Source organism: Coregonus clupeaformis, chromosome 16, assembly GCF_020615455.1.
Source record: "Coregonus clupeaformis isolate EN_2021a chromosome 16, ASM2061545v1, whole genome shotgun sequence".
In the NCBI taxonomy this organism is placed as follows: Eukaryota; Metazoa; Chordata; class Actinopteri; order Salmoniformes; family Salmonidae; genus Coregonus; species Coregonus clupeaformis.
The window spans coordinates 54,269,952-54,290,421 of NC_059207.1; the positions used below are offsets into that span (position 1 = coordinate 54,269,952).

The window sequence follows — 20,470 nt, forward strand, 5'->3', positions numbered from 1 at the left end:
AATGTTCCTGAGTGGCCAAGTTACAGTTATGACTTCAATCTACTTGAAAACAGAGAACAGAGCCTCCTGTCTTGCTCTTCATTGAAATCAGAGGGCTAATATTAATACTATGCATGCCAGTCTCTCTTGGCTAAGAGTTGAGGAAAGACTGACTGCGTCACTTCTTGGAAATTCCAAATTGTTTGCATAGTCAACTTACACACAGCACTGACACACACACCCCACCAGACATGCCACCAGTGGTCTTTTCACAGTCCCCAGGTTCAGAACAAATTCAAGGAAATGTACATGAGTGCATGGAACTCCTATATAGCACAAGTGAACAGCAAACCTGGTTTCAAAAAACTAATAAAACAACACCTCACGGCACAACGCCTCATGTGACCTACTTGTTGTGTGTATGTACTGACATGTACAGTGTGTGTAACTGATAGATGCACACACACACACACTACATGTTGATGTATTTAAATTGTAGTCTTTTGTCTATGATGTATTTTTCTTTATGTGTCGGACCCCAGTATGACTAGCTGTCGCCATTGGCGTCGGCTAATGGGGATCCTAATAAATTAAAAATAGATAAAGGCGGCAGGTAGCTTAGTGTTTAAGAGCATTGTGCCAGTACCCGAAAGGTCGCTGATTCTAATCCCTGAGCCAACTATGTGAAAAGTCTGTCGCTGTGCCCTTGAGCAAGGCACTTAACCCTAATTGCTCCTGTAAGTCGCTCTGGATAAGAGCGTCTGCTAAATGACTAAAATGTTATAAAATAGAATCTATGAAAGACTTGAAGCTTGAAGATTTTTAAAAAGGAAACTGGAAAATATTGCACAATCCAAGTGTGAAAAGCTCTCAGACTAACCCAAGAAGATTGCTCCCAAAGGTGTTTCTAACATGCATTGACTCGGGGGTGAATATTTATCTAATAAAGGTATATTAGTGTTTAATTTTCCATACATTTGTAAGAAATGTTAGATTTTCTTTTTCACTTTGACATTACAAAGTATTTTGTGTAGATCATTGACCTTTTTTTCTTCTCAATTAAATCAATTTTAATCCCACTTTGTAACACAATAAAATGTGAAGAAATCCAAGGGGGGTGTAGACTTATGAAACCCACTGTACAGATCTGCCAATCAGAGGTGTCTCTGACAGTGATGTAGTCCCAATGAGGTGTGTGTGTGTGTGTGTGTGTGTGTGTGTGTGTGTGTGTGTGTGTGTGTGTGTGTGTGTGTGTGTGTGTGTGTGTGTGTGTGTGTGTGTGTGTGTGTGTGTGTGTGTGTGTGTGTGTGTGTGTGTGTGTGTGTGTGTGTGTGTGTGTGTGTGTGTGTGTGTGTGTCCATGAAATGAGAACAATAAGATCTCCCTAAAGCAGGTCACTAATGTGGTGGTCCAGTGTGAAGTATAACAGTAGTTACCGCTGCCTCTCTATAGAGACTCTATTACAGGGTTCCCCAACTGGCGGCCCTGCAATATGTTGGACATAAAAGACTGTAGAAACTCCAGGAAATCAGCTCCAAGTGATTTTAATTTAAGAAATCTGTTCCCAAGTATCCCCACACATTATACAGAGACATATGATCGTATACAAATGTAAGCAAGGTTTGAAATTATTATGGTTTAGTCAAACGTTTGTGCTTCTTGCGGTCAATTTGCAGTCTACAAATTATTTGTAATTATGTTTCGGCCCCCAGACCATCCACTCAAGAAAAAATCGGCCTGTATTGTACCTTCCTTTTATGCTCCAACCTCCAACGCCCCCAAAGTAAGAGTGAGCTGTTTTGTAGCGTCCTTCTCTGTGCTACTGCTAGGTATCCAGCTTCCTGCTCTAGTAGCCCTCCACAGGAGCAGGCCAAGGGCACCTTGTGTGTATATTTAGCCTGTGGCAGGAAACAGAGCCATGTGGAGGAGTTGGAGAAACATTACTGTAGCAGCGCCACCTGGGATACATAGCACTAGAGCGCTAATAGATGTACTGTTACTGTAGTGTAAGTCTCACTACTCTAGTCTGACGTGCTCATGAAATGAATCTACTGGGTTGAGGTAAGAGAGAGTACGGCATGGGAGTTTGGTTGGATTTGTGCTCGTGTTTTTATAATAGGTTATCTGGTTTTGTGTGTTTGGATTTCTTAGATTGTAAGGGTGTGTCTGCGTGTCTGTGTGTTTGCGTGTGGTGTGTGTCTGTGCACGTGTGGGTATAATGTGTGTGTGTGTGTGTGTTCATGCGTGCTTGCGATTGTGAAGAGACAATGAAGAGTCGACTGGCATGTAAAGTGAACTGGATTTACTCATAGTTTATTTTGGGTTGGTGGATTGTTGAACTATGCAGAATGCCCCCTCCTGCACTACAGCACACTATATATCTGTATGGTACCGTATGTTCCTGGGATGTTCCTGGTATGTTTGTGTTCTTTACTCTCTGAATAGGAGATCACTTGTTGCTCTTCCCCCTGTCTACTATAATATACAGTAGACAGATCACTAGTCCCAAGCAGTCAGAGGAATAACATTGTGCTTCGTTGGAAACCCTGTGCTGTAGACAGATCTGCCTAGCATACAGATCCCGGTATTCATCTGTATTACTACTATTCCCAATCATCATTATCATGGTCTGCTTACAAAACTATACCCTATTGCCTACATAGTTTCCATGACATAGACTGACCAGGTGAATCCAGGTGAAAGCTACTATCCCTTATTGATGTCATTCGTTAAATCCACTTCAATCAGTGTAGATTAATGGGAGGAGACAGGTTAAAGAAGGATTTTCAAGCCTTGAGATATGGATATATGGGCAAGACAAAATATTTAAGTGCCTTTGAACGGGGTATGGTAGTAGGTGCCAGGCGCACCGGTTTGTGTCAAGAATTGCAACGCTGCTGCATTTTTCACGCTCAACAGTTTCCCGTGTGTATCAAGAATGGTCCACCACCCACAGGATATCCAGTCAACTTGACACACCTGTGGGAAGCATTGGAGTCAACATGGGCCAGCATCCCTGTGGAATGCTTTCAATACCTTGTAGAGTCCATGCCCCGACGAATTGAGGCTGTTCTCATACATACTGCCTTCAAATACCTTTAATAATACATCTGTTCTACTGATACAGAAGGTAAACTTGATTAAATACCGAGCTCGGAAATCATCAGTAGGTTTTTTCTCCTTTTGTTTTCCATCCACCCAGTCAATGTTGTGTTTCTTTCTTTTGTTCATTCATTCTTTCATTCATTCACCCTCTCCTTCTTTTCTTTTCCCATCTCTTCTCATTGATCTGTCGGTCCTGGGTGTGTGTGTGTGTGTGTCTGATCAGGGAAGAGTATAGACAGTTCAGTTAAGACCGAGTCCCAGCCTGACACCTCCGCCCCACAGCCCCAAGTCCACTCGCCCGCTGTGTACTGTAAGTCGGCATGCCCCCAAGCGCAGTGTGACACACACACATAAACACACACACACACATACAGAGAGACACATATACACACTTCTGTGTAGACGCTCACACACACAAGACTTATGGCTAACACAACCCCCTGTGTGTATACTCACCAACATATGATCTTTATAGAACACTGAAACCTTGAATGATGCGTGGCTTGACTAGGATTGCAAAACTACCGGAAATCTACCAAAGTTACCAGAATCTTCATAAATGTTGGTCATTAACAGAAAATGTATGGAAATCTATGGTAACTTTGGTAATTTACACTTGAATAACATTTTTTAAAAGTATTCATATATAAAAATATATATCTGTGTCCATATTGTCTATGACCATATGCTTCAAGAGAAAATAAACAAAAAATGCATCTAATCAAAATAATTTAGTTAATTAATGTAAACAGCATCTAATCAACATCTTTATTTTTTATTTCAGATTTTTTTTGTTGAAGGGCAGTGGGCCCGGATTCAAAACCATTTAGACTCTGGCATATATGTGCACATAGATCATACAATGGCATCCTTTAAATTAACTCTGCTACTCTTCCAACTATTGACTTTTTTCACAACTGCCACCAGTTTGATGCCAAAACAGCAACGACAACAAATACATATTGACATAGTAAAATGAATAAAAGTGTGTATAAAAAATATATATACACTACCAGTCAAAAGTTTGGACACACCTACTCATTCAAGGGTTTTTCTTTATTTTTACTATTTTCAACGTTGTAGAATAATAGTGAAGACATCAAAACTATGAAATAACACATAAACTCCTGAGTGGCGCAGTGGTCTAAGGCACTGCATTGCAGTGCTAACTGTGCCACTAGATCCTGGTTCGAATCCAGGCTCTGTCGCAGCCGGCCGCGACCGGGAGACTCGTGGGCGGCGCACAATTGGTCCAGGGTAGGGGAGGGAATGGCCGACAGGGATGTAGCTCAGTTGATAGAGCATGGCGTTTGCAACGCCAGGGTTGTGGGTTCGATTCCCATGGGTGGCCAGTATAAAAAAATAAATATGTATTCACTAACTGTAAGTTGCTCTGGATAAGAGCGTCTGCTAAATGACTTAAATGTAAATATGGAATCATGTACTAACCCAAAAGGTGTTAAACAAATGAAAATATATTTGAGATTCTTCAAATAGCCACCCTTTGCTTTGCACACTCTTGGCAAAAATATAGACACAACATGTAAATATCCCAGAATTTGTCCATATGCATAAAAACCTTATTTCTCTAAAATGTTGTGCACAAATTTGTTTACATCTATGTTAGTGAACATTTCTCCTTTGTCAAGATAATCCATCCACCTGACAGGTGTGGCATATCAAGAAGCTTATTAAACAGCATGATCATTACACAGGTGCACCTTGTGCTGGGGACAACAAAAGGCCACTCGAAAATGTGCAGTTTTGTCACATAACACAATGCCACAGATGTCTCAAGTTTTGAGGGAGCGTGCAATTGGCATGCTGACTGCAGAAATGTCCACCAGAACTGTTGCCAGAGAATGTAATGTCCATTTCTCTACCATAAGCCGCCTCCAACGTTGTTTTAGAGAATTTGGCAGTATGTCCAACCAGCCTCACAACCGCAGACCACGTGTAACCATGCCAGCCCAGGACCTCCACATCCGGCTTCTACACCTGCGGATCGTCTGAGTCCAGCCACCAGGACAGCCGATGAAACTGAGGAGTATTTCTGTCTGTAATAAAGCCCTTTTGTTGGGGAAAACGTATTGTGATTGGCTGGGCCTGTCTCCCAAGTGGGTGGGCCTATGCCCTCCCAGGCCCACCCATGGCTGCACCCCTGCCCAGTCATGTGAAATCCATAGATTAGGGCCTAATTTATTTATTTCAATTGACTGATTACTGTAACGCAGTAAAATCGTTGAAATTGTTGCATGTTGCATTTATATTTTTGTTCAATTTTGCAGTTTTAAAGCAAATTTCCTGCTATTCTACATATTCTGCAATGGAGCTGAGAGAAAAATTTTCAGTTTTAAAGCTACAGTACCTTGCAAAAGTATTCATCCCCCTTGGCATTTTCGTATTTTGTTGCATTACAACCTGTAATTTAAATAGGTTTTTATTTGGATTTCATGTAATGGACATACACAAAATAGTCCAAATTGGTGAAGTGAAATGAAAAAAATAACTTTTTTCAAAAAATTCAAAAAATTAATAACGGAAAAGTGGTGCGTGCATATGTATTCACCCCCTTTGCTATGAAGCCGCTAAATGAGATCTGGTGCAACCAATTACCTTCAGAAGTCACATAATTAGTTAAATAAAGTTCACCTGTGTGCAATCTAAGTGTCACATGATCTGTCACATGATCTCAGTATATATACACCTATTCTGAAAGGCCCCAGAGTCTGCAACACCACTAAGCAAGGGGCACCACCAAGCAAGCGGCACCATGAAGACCAAGGAGCTCTCCAAACTGGTCAGGGACAATGTTGTGGAGAAGTACAGATCAGGGTTGGGTTATAAAAAAATATCAGAAACTTTGAACATCCCACAGAGCACCATTAAATCCATTATTAAAAAATGGAAAGAATATGGCACCACAACAAACCTGCCAAGAGAGGGCCGCACATCAAAACTCACGGACCAGGCAAGGAGGGCATTAATCAGAGAGGCAACAAAGAGACCAAAGATAACCCTGAAGGAGCTGCAAAGCTCCACAGCGGAGATTGGAGTATCTGTCCATAGGACCACTTTAAGCCGTACACTCCACAGAGTTGGCCTTTACGGAAGAGTGGTCATAAAAAAGCCATTGCTTAAAGAAAAAAATAAGCAAACACGTTTGGTGTTCGCCAAAAGGCGTGTGGGAGACTCCCCAAATATATGGAAGAAGATACTTTTTGGCCATCAAGGAAAACGCTATATCTGGCGCAAACCCAACAGCTCTCATCACCCCGAGATCATCATGCTGTGGGGATGTTTTTCATTGGCAGGGACTGGGAAACTGGTCAGAATTGAAGGAATGATGGATGGCGCTAAATACAGGGAAATTCTTGAGGGAAACCTGTTTCAGTCTTCCAGAGATTTGAGACTGGGACGGAGGTTCACCTTCCAGCAGGACAATGACACTAAGCAAAATGCTAAAGCAACACTGAAGTGATTTAAGGGGAAACATTTAAATGTCTTGGAATGGCCTAGTCAAAGCCCAGACCTCAATCCAATTGAGAATCAGTGGTATGACTTAAAGATTGCTGTACACCAGCGGAACCCATACAACTTGAAGGAGCTGGAGCAGTTTTGCCTTGAAGAATGGGCAAAAATCCCAGTGGCTAGATGTGCCAAGCTTATAGAGACATACCCCAAGAGACTTGCAGCTGTAATTGCTGCAAAAGGTGCCTCTACAAAGTATTGACTTTTTTTTTGGGGGGGGGTGCCAAGGGGGGTGAATACTTTAGCAAGCCACTGTAATTTCCTGCAATTCTATTCATTTTGCCATGGCTAATGCTTTTTTATTTCGCTCAAACATAATAACAATTTCAATACTGCACAAAAAAATGTTTTTGCAATATTCTATTTCCCCTTACTGTCTAGCTTATTTTGGTGATTGTTAGTTCTCAAAGATTTAAAAAAAAAATATATAGGTCCGTTATCTTCTCTACATATTTTATATCTGGTTTAAGTCATTTAACCTTTTACTGCAGTGGGCTAAATCAGGGTCACAGAGTGATTCTTGGTAGTCTTAAACAAATCTACTTTGAAACAAAAGTATACACCTCACACACATTGTTATGGGCTTAAAAAAAAGAAGTCACCTGTACCATGTCAGATATAGAGTTGCAATGTATTCAGTTTTGAGTTTTCATCCCAATATTACACTTTATATACATCACAGAAGACTGAAATATAACAAATCTTTTTGACATAGAAACACTGGATTTTCATCAGTTAAAAAAATATATATATTTATTAGTTATGAAATTATGAAAAATATAAGTAACATTCCACCCATGAGGCCAAAGGGGGCGCTTTTGATCATTGGCTGCAGGAAAGGGCTACATTTACACTGAAAGCATTTGTCCATCCTGAAAATCTATTTGGACTTAGATGTCCCCAAAAAAAACGCTTAGGATTTCAATGGCAGAAAAATACCTGTATGTTATCAATACGTATCCTTCTAATCTACTCGTTCTCACTAAGCGTCAATATAAAAGTCAAACACAGTCCTGTCTTTAGACTGTTGTGAATAAAGCCTGTATTAGGAAAAGATTACTAGATACACCACACTGTCACATTCAACTCAGTGACTAATCTAAACCTAGCCTAATAGCATAACTTTGCCTAACCTAGCATAAAATAGCTGTCTGTGGCATCATGTAGAGAGATTTAAAGATGCACACACTGCTCTGATGCATCTCATCTCATCACTCCTCCTCCCTCCATGCCCCTCTCCTGTCTTTTGATTTGGAGCATCCCTATTCTGGCCGCAATGTGTTTGTATATGTAGCAGCTCACTGTCTCCCTCGTGTGGACAAATACAGAACCGCAACACTGCAGCATCACAGTCCCAATGGACGCATGCGGGGGATTCTGTTTCTGCTTGTGCTATCCTTATTTTTGGCATGCTGTTTTCTGTGTGAATCTCTTCAGTTTCTCTTTCAGTTCATTCATATCCACCCCCATCCCCCCACCCCCCTCCCCAGCCACCAAGCTATCAGACCTGTTTGGCGTAGTACGCAGGGCGTCAGGGCCCATGTCTGATGGGGAAGGGGGCACCAGCACACCTCCACCCCCTCCAGCCGCCCCCTCCGTCGCCGCCTCCCCACCCATGGCACACACCCCTATGCAGCGTAAGTACACTATAGCAGGACCAGAGTATTTAGATAAGCTGGTCTGCGTCGGAAATGGAACCCTATTCACTCACAAGAGAAGGATCTGTGTTTTGAGAGGTCTTCATGGATATGTTTCATATTCGTCATTCTAAGTCAGTTTGTAATAAGTCAATTTCGAATGGAACATGTGACTTTTCTGTTTATACTTTATACTTTCATTTTTTTATTTCACCGTCATTTAATTTTGTGATCTTTTCTACCCCTACACCTCCTCCCTCTTTCTCCTGCTCCTTTGCTCTTTCTCTCTCTAACTCTCTCTCTCTCTCTCCATCCGTATCTATCCCTCTGTCCCTGCGACCAGTGTCCCGTCTTTCAGACCTAGTGGGCAATGTTCGCCGGTCGTCTGCCCCAGCCCCTCCCCCCGCCACACCTGCACCCGCCGAGGTAGAGGTGGCACCAGCCCCCAGGCCCACTCCCCCCCCATCACACCCCACCTCCCCTCCTCCCCCCATGTCCCCCTACAGCCTCTCCCTCACCTCTCAGAGTGAGTACTGGGCATGACCCCTGACCCCAGAGTGTTGCCAATCAGAAGGCTGTGTAGTATAGTGCATGTTGTGACACCACTCACTCAGCACTGTGACTTGACTCGTGTTTGGTAAGCACTCCAAAGCCCTAACGAGGGTTTCCCTAGCATTATATATCAGGCGAGGCCGGCCTCTTGCCGAGTTCAGTTGGGTAAAAAGGGGCCTCTAGGCCTACTGGTTTTAATCGATTGTTTTGGTGGGTTTGCAGCGTGTTTCGAGTTTTGCTGTAGAGGCCTTTATTTGTTTTAGGGTCTTTGGGCCCTACCTAGGGGAAACAAGGAAACACAACTAACTGTGTGCTGTTTTTTTGCTTGTTGGAAGTGAAAATGGTGAGTTGTGTGGTGTGACATGTAGCAACTAACATTCACTGCAGAGTGATATTATAATGAGTTATCAACTGGTTGTGTTTGTGTGTCGTTTTGGTGTTGGTTGCAGTTTACTTCAATTGCTTTGGTACTATTTTCACAAGTATGTGGTGAATTTTCTAAACTCTTAGTACAAAACTCTGGACTGGTAACATTTGTAACGCAGTCTCATATTCAAAACCTTTCATTGTTCATTCATTTTGTTTGGAGACATCTTTCACCACACAACCATTGATCCAAAATATACGTTTACTGTGAAAACCATGAGAACATTGATTTAATCACCAAAACACAACATAATGATGTCTTCTCAATTTAGTTGGTTTAACAACCAGTTAATCCAATAGCAAAACATTTGATATCAAAATTGCCCTTTTAATGTAGTATGTTAAAGTACTGTACACAGGCCAGTGACGACGAACGCCGAAGCCTACCCGAACAAGGAGAGGAGGCAGCCTCGGAGGAAGTTGTGACAATACCCCCCCCCCCCCTTGACGTGCAGCTCCAGCATCGGGGAAAACCAGGAGGACGCGGAGCAGGGCGAGCCGGATGGCGACGGTGGAAATCCCGCAACAGGGAGGGATTGAGGATATCCCTCACCGGGACCCAGCACAGCTCCTCCGGACCGTACCCCTTCCACTCCACGAGGTACTGAAGGCCCCCCACCCGACGCCTCAAATCCAGGATGGAACGGATGGAGTACACCGGGGCCCCTTCGATGTCCAGAGGGGGCGGAGGGACCTCCCGCACCTCAGACTCCTGGAGCGGACCAACCACCACCGGCCTGAGGAGAGACACATGGAACGAGGGGTTAATGCAGTAATCTGGAGGGAGTAGTAACCTATAAGTAACCTTGTTTATTCTCCTCAGGACTTTGAATGGCCCCACAAACCGCGGGCTCAGCTTCCGGCAGGGCAGGCGGAGGGGCAGATTCCGGGTCGAGAGCCAGACCCGATCACCGGTACAAAGACCGGGGCCTCACTGCAGTGGCGGTCAGCGTTGGCCTTCTGGCGACGCACGGCGCGTTGGAGGTGGATGTGAGCCACCGAAACCAGTCATCCACCGTAGGAGCCTCGGTCTGGCTCTGATGCCACGGTGCCAGAACCGGCTGATAACCCAAAACATATTGAAATGGAATTAGGTTAGTGGAGGAGTGGCAGAGAGAGTTATGGGCATATTCAGCCCATGGCAAGAACACCGACCACTCCCCCTGCCGTTCTTGGCAGTAGGACCGCAGGAACCTACCCACATCCTGATTCACCCGTTCCACCTGCCCATTAGACTCGGGGTGAAAACCAGAGACCCCCAGACGTTCCATGAACGCCTTCCAGACCCTGGATGTGAACTGGGGACCCCGGTCAGACACTACGTCCTCTGGCACCCCGTAGTGCCGGAAGACGTGTGTAAACAGGGCCTCCGCAGTCTGCAGGGCCATGGGGAGACCGGGCAGAGGAAGGAGGCGGCAGGCTTTGGAAAAGCGGTCCACAACGACCAGGATGGTGGTGTTACCTTGAGAGAGGGGAAGATCAGTAAGGAAGTCAATACACAAGTAGGACCATGGCCGTTGTGGAACTGGTAAGGTCTGTAACTTACCCGCTGGGAGGTGCCTAGCTGCCTTACTCTGGGCGCACACCGAGCAGGAGGAGACATACACCCTCACGTCCTTAGCCAAGGTAGGCCACCAGTACTTTCTGGTCAGGCAGCGCACTGTACCACCGATACCTGGGTGACCAGAGGAGGGGGACGTGTGTGCCCAATAGATCAGACGGTCACGGACAAGAGAAGGCACATACTGCAGCCCAGCTGGACATTGAGGTGGAGATGGCTCTGTGAGTGACGCCCACTCTATGTCCGTGTCCATCGCCCATACTACTGGCGCCACAATGCAGGAGGCTGGGAGTATGGGGGTGTTGTCTCTGGGCCTCTCCTCTGTGTCATACAGCCGGGACAGTACATCTGCCTTCACGTTCTTCATACCCGGGATGTAAGATAGTGTAAAATCAAACCGGGTGAAGAATAGGGCCCACCTGGCCTGGCGAGGGTTCAGCCTCCTCGCTGCCCGGATGTACTCCAGGTTACGGTGGTCCGTCCAGACGAGGAAAGGGTGTTTCGCCTCCCTCGAGCCAGTGCCTCCACATGGTCAGGGCTCGGACAACAGCCAACAGCTCCCGATCACCAACGTCGTAGTTCTGCTCCGTCGGGATGAGCTTCTTGGAGAAGAAAGCACAGGGGCGGAGCTTGGGTGGCGTGCCCGAGCGTTGAGATAGGACAGCGCCTATCCCTACCTCAGACGCATTCACCTCCACTACGAACGGTAGTGATGGATTGGTTTATTGCGCAATCCCCCGCCCGATGAGGTGGTAATTTTGTCGCCTGCGTTTTGGAAAACGCATGCGCCAAATCGAGGTATTCGGGGGGGAACGCACGGTGGAGCTAGTGTCTGGACTTTCCATCGTGGTTGCACCAATGGAAACACCTAGACACCTACCCTGACAATCTCGCGACCACCCCGTGAGAACCCTCTGCGGCCATGAAAAGGTGGGGTTATGTAGTGCTAACCAGGGAAGACCTAACACAACAGGGAAATCAGGAGACTCAATAATAAAAAAAGTGACTTGCTCTCGATGAGTCTAGTAACCATAGTAACTGGTGCTGTAACTTCCCTAACAAACCCGGACTCTAATGGTCGACTGTCAAGTGCTCTGATGGGGAGTGGAATGGATAGGGGAACCAATGTAATGCCTAGACTATGTGCAAATGACCTGTCCATAAAGTTCCCAGCATAAAGTCCTGTCAAAATTCCGTGGTCGAAATATGTGAATCCCTCTGGGTGGCTGGATCCGGTCACTCAGCTGGTCCCGAAAAATCGGGTCCTCTCCTCCTCCATGTTCGGGTGTGTGATTCTGTGATGAGGTGATTCTGAAGGAGTCAGGCGCAGGAGGGTAAATCACAGAATAACAGGATTTATTCTGAATTACAGAGTTACGCAGTAATGCGTAAAAACACTCCAGTGCGCAACACAGGCACACTGGAAAATACAAGGCACACAGTGAATATTCCCGGTGATACAAAATACACGGAGCTCCACCGAGCTTCTCTCCCCTTCACAATAAACAATCACACACAAAGACAAGGGGACAGAGGGAACACTTATACAGGTACTGATGAGGGGATATGAACCAGGTGTGTGTAATAAACAAGACAAAACTAATGGAATGATGAGATGAGGAGCGGCAGTGGCTAGGCCAGTGACGACGAACGCCAAAGCCTGCCCGAACAAGGAGAGGAGGCAGCCTCAGAGGAAGTCGTGACAGAAAAGGAGACTATATGATTTTGTGTGTTGTGCTTAGTAAATTGAACATGTGCTTAGAGTTTTAAAACAACTGCCTTTTTGATGATCTGTTTTGAGTTTTGTACTAAGCATTGTGAAAGTTGACTACATACTTGTGAAAATCGCACCAAAGTGATTGAAAAAAACTGTAATACAGGATTTGTTGCTTATTATAAGCGTGATCAAGATTGTTGGTTGGTGTTTGTGTGTGTGTGTGTGTCTGAGGTGGATATTGTACACATTAACTGCACGCAAACTCTCCACTGGCGTGTGTGTGTGTCTGACTCTATGCTGTGTTCCTCCTACAGCACGCAAACAAGAGATAATCAAGATCACTGAACAGCTGATCGAGGCTGTGAACAATGGAGACTTCGAGGCATACGCGTGAGTTCATCAGTGTGTGTGAGAGAGTCTGAGTGTGGGTAGCTACACACAAGAAGAAGAAGGATTGTATGATTGTTTTAGTCATTTTTAGTGTGAGCATGTATCATAATGTGTGTGCGCGTGTGAGACATTGATGTGTGTTTCCTCTCCCCAGTAAGATCTGTGATCCTGGTCTGACCTCCTTTGAACCTGAGGCCCTGGGCAACCTGGTGGAGGGAATGGACTTCCACAGATTCTACTTTGAAAACCGTAAGATCTGCAGAGATGCTTTATATTCTATTGGGGGAAACACATGCATCTAATCCAGCATCAAGGATTGGGGGAGCCCCAGAAAGCGACATTATACTGTAGTTTGGGACTCATTTTCTTGAAGGATCTTTTGATCTTTAGATATGGAATGACCGGCGTCCCGAGTGGTGCAGCGGTCTAAGGCACTGCATCGCAGTGCTAGAGGCGTTACTACAGACCGGAGTTCGATCCCAGGCTGTGTCGCAGCCGGCCGCGACCGGGAGACCCATGAGGCTTCACACAATTGGCCCTGCGTCGTCCGGGTTAGGGGAGGGTTTGGCCGGCCGGGATGTCCTTGTCCCATCGCGCTCTAGCGACTCCTTGTGGCGGGCCGGGCGCATGCATGCTGACCTCGGTCGCCAGCTGTACAGTGTTTCCTCCGACACATTGGTGCGGCTGGCTTCCGGGTTAAACGAGAAGTGTGTCAAGAAGCAGTGCGGCTTGGCAGGGTCGTGTTTCGGAGGACACATGGCTCTCGACCTTCGCCTCTACCTAGGTCCGTACGGGAGTTGCAGCAATGGGACAAGACTGTAACTACCAATTGGATATCACGAAATTGGGAAGAAAAAGGGATAAAAAGTACAAAAATATATATATATAAAGATATGGAATGACCGAACCTATTCTCTCAAATGACCATTTTGACTTAGTTTTTTTTTACTTTCTCTCTTTCTGTGACTTTTCCTTACCACCCCCCCACCTCCCCCCTCCCTCCCTCCAGTCCTGTCTAAGAACAGTAAGCCTATCCACACCACAATCCTGAACCCCCATGTCCACCTCATTGGAGAGGACGCTGCCTGCATCGCCTACATCCGCCTCACCCAATTCGTTGACGGCCAGGGCCATCCGCGCTCCAGCCAATCAGAGGAGACTAGGGTATGGCACCGCCGGGACTCCAAGTGGCAGAACGTCCACTTCCACTGCTCGGGTGCGCCCGCCGCACCACTCCAGTGAGGTATGTGTAGAACATGTTTGTATCATGTGTGTGTGTAAACACATTTACAGTTATGTACGCATACACACACACACTGACATGCGCACACACACAGACACACTGTTTTGAATACTATTTTTCAGAAATGTAAGATGTGAAATGGAAATGTCTGTTAAATTGTGTCTCCTGTGTTTCAGGAGTAGAATGCCATAGTCACCTCTAACAAGAGTGCTCTGCTGGAGAGAGAGAGAGATAGAGGGAGAGCAAGTCCAGTGTCGGGTGGCTCTGAGTCCGCAGTGCCAGACCCCTCCCAAACTAGATACCCAGCATGCATCTCTTCTTTACGACTACCGCCCCGTCTGTCGCCACCCGCCACTGCACCCACTGACAACCATCTCAACAACCAACCAACCATCTGACAACAATCTATTGTTTTGACAACAACAGCAACAACCACAACAACAACCCCCTTCTCCCCCTCCCCCTCAACCTCAAACCATAGACAACTCACGTTTTGCCCCTTTTCCCCAACCCCAACTCCTCCAACCCAACCACCGCCACACCTATGGCCAATATTGGGCTGTGGGTAGGGAGTGTTTCGAGGGGTGTGTTGGGGGGTGTTGTGGTGTTTTCTTGGCCTCAGTGTGCATTTGATTCTTCCTCTTATGTCACATGATGTCCCCTCTTCTTCCTCTTGTGAATCTTCACTTGTGTTGCGTAACACTGCACAGGAAATACAGTATGTAAAGTTTTAAGTAAAATCTATTACTATTATGATTATGATTATTACACAATTGAAATTGTATATGTAATTTGTATAATTCAAATGATTGATGCCAGTGGTTTCTAGAGTTTGTTTTTTTCTCTATCTTTTTAAGGAAGCATGTTGTTTTTCAGTATTCACAGTGGCTGTTTTTTATTGTGGCTTTTAAGTGACAAAATGGTATTGGCAGTTTTTGTATAAGCTTCTTGTATTTAATCTATTATATTATACTAGGCCAAAGCTCATGTTTAAGAAAATAACTTTTTGGGGGAGGTGTGTGTTTGATGTGGTGTGGAGGAAGCGAGTGTGAATGTTAGAAGTGTGTGCGTGTGTGCTTCTGTGCATGCGTGTGCGTGTGTGTGTATATGTGTGTGTGGAACCTGGTAGATGGGAGTGTATTAGTCCATAGGTGGCCGGTTGGATCAACTGGTTAGAATTTTCAGCGTTGTAATGTGAATAGCTGGAAATGGGGTTGGCCTGATTTGGTGTCTTCCGATGTCCGGTCACAATCATTTTAACTGTACGAAACGAGATTCAACAATAACAGAGGTTTTTATTGTATTTCACATTAATCATGTTTTTGCCTTTTTTGTCTTTATTATTATTAACATATCTCAGAGGATAGACCTACCGGTTCTCTCTTACTCTCTGGTGTTGGCCGTTGGTGTGTGGGAAGGCTTTGTGCTCCCCAGTGCTCCCGGTGGTTCGATTAGATATTGCAGTATCATCACCCAACTTGACAATATACTGCACTGCACACTGCACTGCACTGCACACTGTACTGCACTGCACACACTGCAAATGAGGCCTCTACATGTACAGCCGCTATAGAACAAGTGAATAAACAATATCACAGCAATATTATGCTATAGTGTCCATACATATCAGCTTCACTACTTATCTTTCAACATCTTAAAGCTGTTTTGCAGTCTCTTTAAAACAGTACAGTACCTATAGCACCTCTCACATCTCATCTTTCTGTACAGGGGTGCTTTTTAGAACCTTTAGTGAGCGGGGATGAAGCCTTACGCACTTATAAATCCATACTGCGTCATAAGGTGCTACCATCCATTCTCTCACACCTCACCTGAGCCAGTTGCACTCTGATCCCATATAAAACCTGGAAACTGCATCACTACTGAGGTCCTGCATGGCATAGAGCCGTGCCTAGGGCTCTATGCCTGTTCAATATGTTTAGTGGGGGTTAATGGAGAGCTAACAGGCAGGCTGTTGGACAACTACAGTATGTCTGTCTGGACTGGCGAGATGTGGGCCTGTGTTGTCTGCAGGTGGCAGGTGTTTTAGTTGCGAGGTCATGTGCATGCATATGTGTGTTTACTTTGCATAAACCTTGTCCCTCTGTCCTGTGGTCTCTAGTTGGTGCTGCTCATTTTAGAGTGGAGAGATGTGACTGAGGTCTCACAAGGTATCCAGAAGACTGTGTGTATAAGGGGAGAGCTGCTGTGTTGGTTTTCCACATGATGGAGATTTTAGAGGAGTGTGGAGAGAGAGAGAGAGAGAGAGAGAGAGAGAGAGAGAGAGAGAGAGAGAGAGAGAGAGAGAGAGAGAGAGAGAGAGAGAGAGAGAGAGAGAGAGGTTAGGAGAAGAAGGCTTTATTTCAGAGGTCCTATCAGTCCTCTGCCTTCAGTCCAGGACTTACTTTTCTTATGATTTAATTATCTTTTTATGTATATTATATTTTCACATTTGTAATATCATCTTCATTGATTGTGTTACTATTGCGTGTTATTGACTAGTGTTACTATTCATTGTGTTTGTGCCAGGGAGAGATGGACAGATGGATTTACATGTTTTAGGAAGAGATGGCTTCACACACCCATGTAACTTATCTGAAGAAAAGTCAGCTCTGGATTGTTTGGTAATGTTGCAGGCCCACTATATTACAGTTGCATTTGATCAACAAATGGTTGCGTGTCACATCATGGACTGTGCAGTCGGGTATCCAATTGCTATAATATATTATAGGATTGGGTTAGCTGATATGTTAAATACCTATCCAGACGTTGTGAGATCTGTCAGGTGTCTGCAACATATAGTCAGCCTGGAACTTGATCAAAGTTTCAAATTGTGGATCTAAGTGAGTGTTTTTTTTTCCCGCCGTCCTACCATAGTTGTTATGCCTGCCTATGATTGGCTGCCTTCGGAAGTGTCTCATCACTATTGGCCAGACAATTTTGACCGTCTCATTGGACAGTCAGGCGGTCAGCCGGTTGGTTAGTCCTCAGGTTCATATTTATTTGATTATTTATTTATTTATTTTATTGGACAGTTATGTGCTTTTTCTTCAATGTTTTCTTTTGTTTATCCCTCGATATACGGTAAATGTTCAATTACTCTCTGTTGCATTGTGATTTAAAGGGAGGTTCCCTTCTATGTCCCTAGAAGTGCTCCAGAGTGATCAAGCTAACCAAACATGTGACCCGACCTCTTCCCCCTCTCCAAAAAAAGAAGAAAAAGAAGCATGTACAAAGATGTTGTATTATGTTCTTCTTAGCTATTAACTAGCATCTTAGCTGTCATTTCTTTGCATGATAGTCGACAGGACATTAGTTCTGGTGTTAACCCTGATTTGTCCTACTGAATGCTGGTATACTAAACCTTTCTCAATCTATTTTCTGAGCTTTTTAAGTGCATAAAACTATTTTTGTCTCGAGATGACATAACAAAGATAGATGATCATGATAAGGCTGACTTTGATATTGATGATTATGACAAGGATGATGATGATTCTACTGCATGCCTTTATATAGAGCTCAATGTTGTCAATGCAGAGGATCACCTCTAAACCATAAGCATCTCCAGTGACCCCTGCTCTACTGAACTTGCATGTGGACTTGGGTGGAAATCCTAGCTTCCGCTTAAGTACATTTTTAACATAGTAATGCATTGATGTCAATGGTAGACTAAGTAGAAATTTGACTTACAGTGAATGCATAATCTCAAATTGCAACGGTCAAATAATGTAGTAGATGGAGTAGGCCTAGATGTGCTAAAAGATGCCCTCTGGTGGTTAAAATGAGCGTTAAAGGCAAACACTGCGACACAATGAATCCTACCACAGCATACCACACGCTATACTGCTGTATTAAGCAACTTTTAAATGAGGAACCACTGTAAGTGGAAGTTAGGATTCACCCCTTTGAGAGGAACAGCACTCAATACTTACTCAAAAAGGATACATAAAGAACACCTGCAGTTCCACTATAACCCCACTAGAGAGCACTCTCACATGTAATAAAGCACAACTAGCCGATAAGGGGGCAGATTTGTCTAAAATTGTAAAGGCTGGGGATGCTGAAGTAACTTCCCAATAAGCAAACTTTTAAGTAATCGGTTCCAATAGACTTTAGAGGGAAGAACACACTGGACTATGTTTCTTTAGTTAATTTTGGAAACATTTGAAACATAGGAATACAAAGTGCATCCATCCAATGACTAGACCACCTGCACTGACAACACTGAGCTAGTATCTCTCGCTAGTATTTCTTTCACTATTTTCTTAGTCCCTCTGTTTACAAACCTTTGGGTCTTTATATTTTCCCTGGCTTTGTTTATTTTTTGTCAGTTTGGGTTTCATCTGTAGAATATATTTATCCTATATTTCTCTGATTCTTCTGATTATTGCTCTATTCTCCAACATGCTACATGTGTTTCTCTAATTTAAGGAAATGTGTTAAGGTGTTATCAATAAAATGACAATTTAAATAAAAATAAGTTTATCCTATTTATCCTCCATCTTAATGATCAAAGACATCCTCCTGGGCTTTTTATTGATGAGAGAGAAATCAGTTAAAGTTTTTCAACGGTTAATCCGATACAGAGATTAGGAAATAATATTACAATAATATAATAGTGACATTTCATATTTAAAAATATATATATGTCACAAGTGTAACTGGGCTAACAGTTGATACTTTAGATTCATACAAAGGGTGCGTTCGTAAATTCAATCTGGAGTGCCAGAGTGCGCTCAGAGTGCCCTTCGTAAATTCAGAGCGTTGTCAGATTATCCGTTTGTAAATTCAGAGCGTTTCGCTCTCGAGCGTTCAGAGCGCACACTGGACGCTCTGGCCAAGGAGTAGGATTGATCCGAGCGTTCTGGCCTCACAACGGCAGTCATGCACCCAAGCTAACTGGCTAACGTTGGCTAGCTTGCTAGCTACTTCCAGACACAAATGAGAGAACACCTCACTCTGACCATTTTACTCACCCTAGCAGAGCTGGTTAGGCAGTTTTTATGTTATCCAGAGCGTTGGTGACTGTAACTGCTGATGGCAACAATTTAATTACGCTTTTTTGCCGACGTTTACTGACACCGGCCATATTGAATGGGTGTTGAACGTTTGTAAATTTGTCTGTTTTTCTGCACTCTGGCACTCTCAGATGAGAGTACTCTGAAATCGGAGTAGATAGCCAGAGTGAATTTACGAACGCACCCATAGTTTGATGTTACAGTAGATGATGATTCATGTTAAATAATATCTGATATTTTTCAAATCAGAACATGTCATATTTGATAGTGATTAGTAAAGCATATACAGATAAGGCATAAGGCTACCCATATATTCATGCAATATTTAAAAGTCAATATTTAATTTGAAAAATGTATTTGTCCTTTCTTCAATAAAAAAGTTTTGAAAATAACAGCCAAAAAATTAAATCATAAATAAGATAAAATCATACAGCACAAAACAGACCTCTGGAGAAAGCTGCTCCCTATGACATCATCTCACTGTGAACACACATACTCTGTCATATTACTCTCCTATAGTTCAACTTGAACTGATCACAGACATTATGCCCTTGGCCTTTGTCCTCTCTAAGTCCCATTCAGTCAAATGAGTATGATGTAGAAAACTGGTGACTTGAGACTATAATACAAAGCTTATCCATTCCTTTCATGAATCTTCATAACAAACCACAGGAGGTTTGGTGGCACCTTAATTGGGGAGAACGGGCTCGTGGTAATGACTGGAGCGGAATCAGTGGAATGGTATCAAATACATCCAGCACATGGTTTCCAGGTGTTTGATGCCATTCCATTTTCTCAGTTCCGGACATAATTATGAACCTTTCACCCCTCAGCAGCCTCCTGTGTAATAAACAGTTACATGTAGATGACAGAAACCCAGCAGTGCACCATCCCCAGCATGAGAGCACAACCCAACCCTAAAAGCATTACTCTGTGATTCACTACGTATAAATAAACAGTTCAATCTCTCTGAGATCTGAGTGTGTATTACTCAAACAGAAAAACATGTTACAATCATCAATAATCATATCAAAGTGATTCATGTTCATTAGACACCAAAGCACTAATCTCTGTCACACACACACACACACCCCTCATCGGGACTACATCACTGTCAGAGATACCTCTGATTGTCAGATCTGTATATCAGGGTAGATAGCATCACCGGGCTTTCCTCAGACAGATATAGCCTGCATTCAGCAGTGTTGGGGTCCAGAATCACAGGAGTGTATTAGACAATCCCTTGGATCTTCTCCCAGTCTCAGAACTGCAGATTGCCCAGGTGTTTGGCCACAGCTATCAGCGCTCCTAAGA

General features: G+C 44.1%; 1 protein-coding gene across 27 annotated transcripts in view; it reads left to right on the forward strand.

Moving 5' to 3' along the window:
* Window positions 1-18,507, forward strand: part of LOC121585184 (calcium/calmodulin-dependent protein kinase type II subunit beta) — a 92,816-nt gene extending 74,309 nt beyond the window's left edge. For 14 of the 27 annotated variants that reach the window (XM_041901582.2, XM_041901586.2, XM_041901585.2 and 11 more), the window contains 7 exons: window positions 3,308-3,394; window positions 8,106-8,252; window positions 8,596-8,778; window positions 12,823-12,898; window positions 13,053-13,147; window positions 13,908-14,141; window positions 14,318-18,507. In XM_041901582.2, coding sequence (XP_041757516.1) covers window positions 3,308-3,394; window positions 8,106-8,252; window positions 8,596-8,778; window positions 12,823-12,898; window positions 13,053-13,147; window positions 13,908-14,140 — 821 coding nt within the window. In that variant the 3' untranslated portion in view covers window position 14,141; window positions 14,318-18,507. The remainder of the gene's footprint in view (window positions 1-3,307; window positions 3,395-8,105; window positions 8,253-8,595; window positions 8,779-12,822; window positions 12,899-13,052; window positions 13,148-13,907; window positions 14,142-14,317) is intronic. The other 13 variants (XM_041901599.2, XM_041901600.2, XM_041901601.2 and 10 more) reach the window with 2 other exon arrangements.
* Window positions 18,508-20,470: the final 1,963 nt, after the last annotated feature.